This window comes from Nomascus leucogenys, chromosome 14 (assembly GCF_006542625.1).
Source record: "Nomascus leucogenys isolate Asia chromosome 14, Asia_NLE_v1, whole genome shotgun sequence".
NCBI lineage: Eukaryota > Metazoa > Chordata > Mammalia > Primates > Hylobatidae > Nomascus > Nomascus leucogenys.
Genome location: NC_044394.1, coordinates 35,730,351 through 35,739,836, shown reverse-complemented (window position 1 = coordinate 35,739,836; position 9,486 = coordinate 35,730,351). Strand labels below are relative to the sequence as shown.

The following is a 9,486-nucleotide window of genomic DNA, read 5'->3' as shown; positions in this document are numbered from 1 at the left end:
CCCCCGCCTCGGCCTCCCAAAGTTCTTGGATTACAGGCGTGAGCCACCGCACCAGGCTTAAATTTAATTTTTTTTTTATTTTTTTAAGAGACAGAGTCTCGCTATGTTGCCCAGGCTGGAGTGCAGTGGCTATTCCCAGGCACGATTCCACTATTGATCAGCACTGGAGTTAGGACCTGTTTGGTTTCAGACCTGGACTTGTTCACCCCTCCTTAGGGAACCTGCTGGCCCCCGTCTCCGGGAGGTCAGCATATTGATGCCCAACTTAGTGTGGACACCACATCAGCATAGCGCACGACAGACCAGAACTCCTGAGCTCAAGCGATCCTCCCGTCTCAGCCTCCAGAGTAGCTGGGACAACAGGCTCAGCCTCCGCGCCGGGCTTTTTTTTTTTTTTTAAATAGGGAGAAGAGTTTAATGAACTCCGTGTACTCATAACCCCAGCCCCCAGCTTCAACAATTATCTTTTCCTTTCATTTTTATCTTTCTTTTGCCAATCTTGTTTTTAACGAAGATAAATTCATCTCAGTTACCTTTTATTTTTATTTTGTGGGCTTTTAACATAAAAATACAGATGCTCCCGTCAGAGCAAGGCACCGCAACTTTCGGTTCTTCCGCAGCACCGGGAGTCGAGGGAGAGGCATGGAGAGCGGGAAAAGGAACCGAGCGAGGTAAAGGGATGGAGCGTGCGGCCCCCCCCACCACCTCGGAGCCAGCAGAGGGCGGAGGGCGGAGGGCGGAGGGCGGGGCGGAGGGCGGAGGGCGGAGGGCGGAGGGCGGAGGGCGGAGGGCGGCGCAGAAGCTTCTGGTTGGGGTGGCGAGGGAGGGGAGACCCGGGAGCCGAGGGCAGGTTCCCTGCCGGTGTTGGGGTGCCACGGCGCGCGGGGCTAGAGCGCAGTGTCAGGCGCGAGGTCCTGCAGCGCCCCCTCGCGGGAGTAGAACTCGTCGATCACGGCCTGCGGAATGCGCTTCAGCATCTCCTTGGGGAAGATGCGCAGCAGCTTCCAGCCCAGGTCCAACGACTCGAACACCGAGCGGTTCTCGTAGGGGCCTAGGGACAGAGCGGGAGGGAGTGTTAGGAAAGTGTGTGGGGCGGAAGGAGGGTGAAGAGGTTACTGGCTCCACACCAGCGACGCGCCTTACCCTGGTTGATGAAGTTCTTCTCAAACTTCTGCAGGAATTCCAGGTAGAGCAGGTCCTCAGAGGTGAGCGCCTCCTCCCCAACTACTGCCTTCATGGCCTGCACGTCCTTCCCGATGGCATAGCAGGCGTACTGGGGGAGGGGCAAGGCGTCGGTGGCCGCTGCGGGCTTACCACGGGAGTCCAGTAGCCCCCAACCTGGCCACACTCGGACCCCGTTCGGAAAGGAATTTTGCCAGGACAAAAGCTTGTCCTTCAGGTGGGGCTCAGGCCTTCAGCTTCGGAAACTAGAGGACCTACCAGCCCCCGGACCCTCTCCTTCTTACCAGCTGGCTGGAGACATCTCCATGGTCCTTTCTTGTCATGCCTTCCCCAATGGCTGACTTCATCAGCCGCGACAGGGAAGGGAGCACGTTGATGGGGGGGTAGATCTGAGGGAGAAGAAAAAGGGAGTGGTGGACAGCAGGACTCAAGGTTTGCTCTGCCTGTCCCCAAACTGTTCTCAGGAGAAGCTCCTCACTTATCCTACATTCCGAGGGGTCAACAGCCACACCCACCCTCTCTTATCTCCCACAAATTCTAGGGCTTGGGCATGCAGCTCTCTTATATGTGGCCCTAGACAGAACAGTGGAGGGGGAAGGTGACATGGCATTAGTTAATAAAAGGCTCAGTATTTCAAAACTTTTGATAATGTGGACGAAAACCACTTTGAAGCTTAATGGTTAATAGCTGCAAAAAAAAAAAAAAAAAGCCTGCCAAGCAAAGAGAAAAACCGTCATAGGGGTCACTGTTAACCTACACACAGGACGGATGTGTGTCAGTTAGCCATTGTTTTCTGCCCACCAAAGCAAATAACTGGAAAGGGAAGGCAAATAGTATTTACTATCTGCCAGATGCTTTCTATATGCCAACTTATTTTTATGCTCCACAATGCGTCTGGGTGATATATTTGATTATTCCCATTTTATAGATGAGGAAACCTAGGATCCAAGAGACGAAATTATCTTCTCAAGATCCCAGAGCCAGGTAAGCCAGATTCTGCTCAGGCCTGTCTTCTGTCTGTGAACCATGCAGTTTTCCCTGTGGCTGTCTCCTGTTTGGGGTTCGCTTTGGCTGGCCCTCCTAATTCATGCCTGGGGGCAGTGAATCATCTGTTCCTCAGTGTTTCTCTGGGCTGAGAGAAGGAAGTGGGCAGGGACAGGGCAGTACCTGTCTGTTGTGAAGCTGTCTGTCCACGTAGATCTGTCCCTCTGTGATGAAGCCCGTCAAGTCTGGGATGGGGTGGGTGATATCTACAAGAAAACACACTGGCCTCAGTGTGGGTGGGGCCCAGGTCTCCAACCACTCAGGGCCACCTGGGTTCTGTTTCCCTCATGGGAGTGATAGGGATGTGTGGGGGGCATGGATGGTGGAGGAAAGCGCGGTGTCTATCTCGATGGAGGAAAAGCGCTGCTGCACATCTGTGCAAAGCAACGTGGGCCCTTTAAGTGTCTGGTTGGAAAATGGAGGGCAGGGGAGCTCTGGAGGGTAGTGGGCTGTGAGGAGGCTACCGTCGTTGGGCATGGTGAGGATGGGGATCTGCGTGATGGATCCTCCCCGACCCTCCACGCGGCCCGCCCGCTCGTAGATGGTGGCCAGGTCTGTGTACATATATCCAGGAAACCCTCGGCGCCCAGGCACCTCCTCTCTAGCAGCAGAGACCTGCAATATCCATGGGCACCGGGGTAAGAAAGGGGGTGAGAGGCTGAAGCTAGGAAGGGTGGGTGGGAGGTTCGGTGACCCTGTGAGAAATGGAGTGGGGGGCAGGGGAGGAATGGCCAGGCTGAGACCAAGCCCTGGAACTCATGGGAGTGGGGCAGGCTTGGGTGGACCAGCTCCCCTCTATTTGCTGGGTGACCCTCTGGGGTGTCAGGCTTAGGGAGGGGTAGGGAGGAATCTGACACCCCTTGCTAGCCAGCTCACCTCCCGCAAGGCCTCTGCATAGGAACTCATGTCCGTCAGTAAAACCAGCACATGCTTCTCACACTGGTAGGCAAGGAATTCAGCAGTGGTCAGCGCCAGGCGCGGGGTGATGATCCGCTCGATCCTGGAGGTGTGGCCAGGTGTTTAGAGAGCCTGGAGGCCTGGGCTAATGCACTACATAGCCTGGGGGCTGAGCACAAGGTGAACTGGGAAGCTGGTGTTGTGCATAGTGGCACAGGAATGGATAAGATGAGCCCTTGCCCCCATCCCCTAGACCAGGGCCATGGTTCCTGGGAGTAGGCAGACTCCAACACACACCTCACCTACTGTCCAAGGTAGGAAAGGGGACAGAGGCTGAGGCCAGGAGGCAAGTTGGGTGGGAAAAGCCAGGCAGGGCCAGGAGTGCCTGATGAAGATGAGAGTGGCTTTTGTCCCCTGTGGACTGAAGGGGAAGGACTCTGGCATATCACCCTGTAGATGAGTTGGGGGCACCTGCTTTAGCTCTGTCTTATCCTAGGGCACCCACACTTGGGTCAGCTGGAGCACCCTCACTCTGTGTCCTCTGGATGGTTTCGTCCCTCTCACTGCTCCTCTCACTGTCCCTTTCACTGCTCCAAGCACACCTAACATGCTCGTCCCTACACTTGCCAGCCCTACAAACCCTTCCCACATGGAGTGCTCCTGAATACCGTAGCTCAGCTTCAGACACTGTCAGTTCCCAGCTCTGGTGCTGTGGCTCTTCCCCTTGGGGATGTCACCAAAACCTCCAGAATTCTATTATCTGCTTTCTGGAGTACCCTTCAGAAATACCCAGGATAGTTTATTAGAATTGTTTTCATCTACCTGACCCCCAGATCTAAACTCCCATTTTCTACACTTTTAAAATAGCAGTTTTTCTAAATAAATGTTTAGGGAAATGATCTTCTTGGGGTGACTTTGTGGATGTGACACAGAGATGAGGAGCCCTGAGTTGGAATGGTGGCTGGACATGGGTTGTGGGAAGAGCAGAGGGCACAGGCAGCAGACAGAGTCATGGTCTGGCTCCCTCTGTGAGTTTTCCCTAGCCCTTCCCAGGCCTCAGTTTCCCTAGCTACACAAAGAGGGTTGTTCTGCCAGCTCTGGCCTATGGCTGTAGTTCTGGGATGCCCTGGAGCCCTGGTACTGTAGGTCTTGGAAGGGGACGGGGTCTGCCCACCTGAGGGCAGTTTGGGCATCAGGGAAAGCTCACGTGGGGTCATTGGCCAAGTTCAGAAAGAGGCAGACATTCCCCATGGTTCCATTCTGCTCAAAGTCAGACTTGAAGAATCTAGCTGTCTCCATGTTCACCTGGATACACAGCAGGGTGGGCTGGAGTTAGGGCCCTGTGGCCTGAGGGCAAGGCCTGGCCCCTCCCAGCTGTCCTCAGGAAAGCCTGTGGACTGACCAGCTACCAGTCACTGGGGGTGAAGGCACCATGGCCATGGGGTGACCCCGCGGCTGGAAAGGGCAGGCACTGGGTTTGCTGCCCCAGTCCTCACAGGGCCTTGTCAGATCCCCCCGGAAAGGCTGAGACTTCTCTAAGTCCAGCTCTGCTCAATGCCATCCCTGCCCCTCCTGTAGCCAGCTGCTGCTCTGCCCACCTCCCTGGCCTCCCAGGCCTCCCCTTCCTGAAGCTATCTTTTTTCCCCCAATTCCCTGGCTTCTCCTCCTTCAGGCCACCCAGGGCCCATCCTACCACTGTGATTGCCTTTGGAACACCCTGAGGGACACATGGCCCTGGTCACTGCTCCCATCCTCACCCCTCCTGGCTGGCCGGGACACTGATGGCTTCCCCATCAGATCAGGTCATGCCAGGGGCTGAGGGAGACAGGCTGCCTGCTCACAGCCTCCAGAACTTGCCAGTCTGCTAAGTCTTCTCACCCCCATGGCTGCAAAGACGATGGCAAAGTTGTCGTCATGATAATCCAGCACAGCCTTGGACTTCTTCACCAGCCCCGCCTGGCGGCAGATCTGAGCGGCAATCTAGGGTAGAGTGGATTGGGCAGGAGGACGGCAGAGTCGGAGCTGACCCCCGCCCCACTGAGCACCACTGGCTCATGGCCTTTGGTGGGAGGGATCCAAGCCCAGAGAGGTCAAGGGGCTGCCCCAGGTGCTACAATCTTTCCTGGGGTGGGGTTGGGAGTTATTGTGGGCTGCTAGTGGGCTGGGGGTGCCTGACACGAGAGGCAGGACAGAGTAACAGTCCCAAAGAGCAACTACCTCTTTGGTCTGGGCACCTTGGCATAGGGCAGCCCCATACCCCTCCACAGCCTGCTGGGGGCTATTTGGGCACAGAGTTGCCCTGGGCCTGCAGTCTGTGGGCCTCCAAGACACCATGCCCAGAGCCAGGAAGGAAGGGTCACAGTAGGGTGGGGGCACTTATGCCTTCTGATCACTCAGGCCATTTTGAGTGGTCAGGGTGCTGGGTGGCTGGAGGAGCATCTAGAGACCTTTTCACAGCAGCTGCTCTGAGAGGAAGCGGCTGTTCACTGTTGGTGGTTGAGAGAAGCAGGAGCGGGTGAGTAAAGATGAGTGCAGGGACAGTGGTGGGGGCTGTGAGCTCCCCAAGCAGGACTTTCTACTCTGGGAGCTCCCCATGGGTTCCCTCGTTTGGGGCAGCCTGAAGATTGGACCTGGAGGAAATCTGGTGCAGTCCTGAGTCCCTGAGCTGCCAGTCTCGATGCTGGGACCCTAGCCCTGCCAGCCCCTGCCCGCTTGGCACAGGAGCTGTCCTCACTGGCCCAGCAGCCCCAGCCTCTGCTCTGTCCCTCCCCCAGCCTTGCCTGCTGGCCCTGAAGGCCTCACCTCATTGTGGGGGAGACCGGCTGCTGAGAAGATGGGGATCTTCTGGCCACGGGCAATGCTGTTCATGACGTCAATAGGAGAAATGCCCGTCTGAATCATCTCCTCGGGGTAGATGCGGGAGTGTGGGTTGATGGGCTGGCCTGGGAGAGGGCGATCACAGAGCCATGCTCAGGGGTTCAAACCCTTCCCTGCCCTCCTCAACACTGACCCCAGACTCCAGAGCAGCACTGTTTGACGGAACTTTCTGCGATGATAGAAACATGCTCTGGCCGTGCTGCCTGTGGTAGCCCTAGATACAAATGGCTATTGAGCACATGACATGTGGCTCTGAAATGGGACTTTCCTTCTGTTTGAATTAGTTTAAATTTAAATAGCCACAGGCCCCGTGCTACCTTGGACAGTGCTGCCCTTCTGCTTTGGAAGTGGCAGGCAGGCAGAAACTCAGGCTGAGGCTTTAGGACACAAGAGGGCAGAGCCCTCGTCACCACCTCCAGGTACTAGTGCAGGGTTCAGAGGGCCTGAGGGTGACTCAGCCTCCTGTCTGAGCAGATAAGTCTTCTGTGCTCTGCCACTGACTTTCTGTGTGGTCTAGGGCAAGCCACGGGCTCCCACAGGCCTCCAGCATGTCCTCAGTAAACAGGTGGGATAGGGTTTGAGGCCTGGGGAAGGTGCCCACTTGAATGGACGAGAGCTGGCAGAGCACCACAGCCCATTCTCAGGATTGTGGACAGGAAGCCAAAGGCAGGGGCATGATGGCCTTGGGGCAGGCATGGAACGCTGCCCAACGATGATGGCATTTTACAGGGGATGGACATGGAGTGCTGACGGCAGTGTTGGGGTTCAGTGGAAGATTTGGGGATAGAGAGGCCTTTGCTGCTCTCCCATCACATCTGATCTGCTTGTGAGTCTGGGCAGAACTTCCAAGAGTGGGGAAGGTGTTAGGGCTGGGTCCTGAAGCCATCCAGAGCCTCCAGTCACTCACCATTGATATCCAGAAAGTCCTCTGCCATGACCACGGGCCCCTTGTCAATGGGTTTGCCGGAGCCATTGAAAACCCGACCTGAGGGTGGCGAGGAGTGTTGCAGGGTCCTCAGGCAAGCCCTGTGTCCCTCACTACTGCCCACCCTCCACACCGCCACCAGCTCTCACCCACTCCCCACTGGAGTGCCCTGTGTCCCCCTCCCCTGCAGCCCACAGGTAGCCCAGAGAGCCAGCTACAGTGACTGTCCTGTGAGAGTCTTCCTTCCTCTCCTGGAAACCTTTACAGGCAAGGCCTTGGCCCAGGACAATGACTCTAATGGGGGATTCCAGGACTAGAGAGAGGAGAGGGCCAGGCCAGGTCTTGGGAGAGAATTAGGGAATATTCAAGGCTTAGCAGTCCCTTTAAGCCTGGATCCAAATAGGTGGCTACCTACTGTGTCTCTAGTTTATTGAACCCACCTTCCTCATTTATTGAACACCCGTATGTCAGACCCTGAGCTGGGGTCAGGAATCAGAGAGAAGAAGACACACCTCAGACCTCAAAGAGTCCACCAGGGAGACAGGCAGGAAGTAAACAGGAAGTGACAGTGTAGTGTGCTGAGGGCTTGGTCAGAGAAGCTGGGCTGGGAGGGCAGAGGAGCGCCCCCACCCCTGCCCACCGCTGCCCACCCCTGTTCCTTACCCAGCATGTCCTCCGACACCGGAGTTCGTAGGATGTCCCCTGTAAATTCGCAAGTGGTCTTCCTGGCATCGATCCCTGATGTCCCTTCAAACACCTGTGGGAACAAGAGGGTGTTTCTCCACTAAGGGGCCTGCTGGAGGGAATGGGGCTACCCATTCTGGACCCGCTTTGTGTTCTCAGGGAAATAGACCATTTCCTGCCTTCAGAGTTTGTAAGATAGTGTGGGAACTTTATGGGTTAATTCATTGATTTAACTAGCCAATGTCCCGTTGACCCCACTCACCTGAACAATCGCCTTGGTGCCAGCCACCTCAAGCACCTGCCCGCTCCTCTGAGTCCCATCTGGGAGGGTGAAGTGGACGATCTCCGCATACTGGGCAAACTGACAGGAGGGTAGAGCAGCCATGTGACAGTGAGACCAGAGGCAAAATCCCTTTTACTCCTCTGGCCCTCCCTGACCCAGTCCCAAACTGTTCTCTCCCCTCTAGTGTCCAGACACTTGTGGAAATGAACTCAAGGGGCTGGGAAGTGAAAGTCTGAATTCTGTTTGGGAGGCAGTTGCACCCACTTCAGAGTTGCAAGACCAGGTTAGAATTGAAACTCTGAAGCTTAGTAGCTGCCTGACCTTGTGAAAGTTACTTTACAATTTCAGTAACTCATTAAATACGTAAGTCATAAGTAATGAGCTTGAGTTTCCTCATCTTTAAAATGGGGATAATAATAACACCTACTTCCCATGGCTGCTGCAGGGAGGAAATGAGATAACATATGCAGATCCATTCACATGGTGCCTGGCACTTTGTAAAAGCTCAATAAAGATGTAGTAATGATGGGGCTGCCTTGGGCTCCTGGACAGCGTATCTGTTTCTGCCTCTGTGGACCAGGGGTAAACACATTGGTAAAGTGCTTCCCTCTGCTGAGGCACCAGGAGAAAGACTCTCTGCTCCCAGGCATCCTTCAGTACCAGTGGCATGGGACTAGAATTGACTCACGTAGTCCTTCCAGGGATCAGGAATTTTAAAAATCAGGCTAATATATATATATTGTATTTTCAGTAGAAACGGGGTGGTACATATATATATATATGTATGTATGTATGTTGCCAGGCATGGTGGTGCACACCTGTAGTCCCAGCTACTCGGAAGGATGAGGCAGGAGAATTGCTTGAACCCAGGAGGCAGAGGTTGCAGTGAGCCGACATCGCGCCACTGCACTCTAGCCTGGGTGATAGAGTGAGACTCCATCCAAAAAAAAAAAAAAGAACTTTTAAAACGCAATAATCAAAAGGATTTGATCAAAGGATTTGAAAAAGCATTTCTCCAAAGATGATATACAAATGGCCAATAGCCACAAGATAAGATACTCATCAGTAGTTATTAGGGAAATGAAAATCAAAACCACAATGAGATAGATGTCACTTCACACACCCTAGGATGGCTATAATAAAAAAAGATAGGCCAGGCGAGGTGGTTCATGCCTGTAATCCCAGCACTTTGGGAGGCTGAGGCGCGTGGATCACATGAGGAGTTTGAGATCAGCCTGGGGAACATGGTGAAACCCCGTCTCTACAAAAATATAAAAATTAGCCAGGCATGGTGGCGGGCACCTCTAGTCCCAGCTGCTTGGGAGGCTGAGGCAGGAGAATCCCTTGAGCTGGGGAGGCAGAGGCTGTAGTGAGCCAAGATCACACAACTGTACTCCAGCCTGGGCAACAGAGCGAGACTCTGTCTCAAAAAAATAAAATAATAAAATAATAACAACTGTTGTTGAGGATGTGAAGAAATTTGAATGCTCATACAGTGCTGGGAGGAAAAGAAAATAGTGCAGCCACTTTGGAAAGCAGTCTGGCAATATTCATAATAGTCAAAAGTGAAAATAACTCAATATCCATCAACTGA

At 54.3% G+C, this 9,486-nt stretch overlaps 1 protein-coding gene across 1 annotated transcript; it reads right to left on the bottom strand.

Annotated features, from left to right (window-relative positions):
* Nucleotides 1-805: 805 nt before the first annotated feature.
* On the bottom strand, nucleotides 806-7,994 carry ATP6V1B1 (ATPase H+ transporting V1 subunit B1). The gene is made up of 12 exons (XM_030827063.1): nucleotides 7,872-7,994; nucleotides 7,589-7,682; nucleotides 6,908-6,985; nucleotides 5,926-6,065; nucleotides 5,002-5,103; nucleotides 4,331-4,428; nucleotides 3,103-3,226; nucleotides 2,691-2,841; nucleotides 2,350-2,432; nucleotides 1,467-1,571; nucleotides 1,144-1,273; nucleotides 806-1,051 (listed from the first exon to the last, which is right to left on the bottom strand). Exons 1-12 carry the CDS (start codon nucleotides 7,992-7,994, stop codon nucleotides 888-890), a joined length of 1,392 nt encoding a protein of 463 aa, XP_030682923.1. The 3' UTR covers nucleotides 806-887.
* Nucleotides 7,995-9,486: the final 1,492 nt, after the last annotated feature.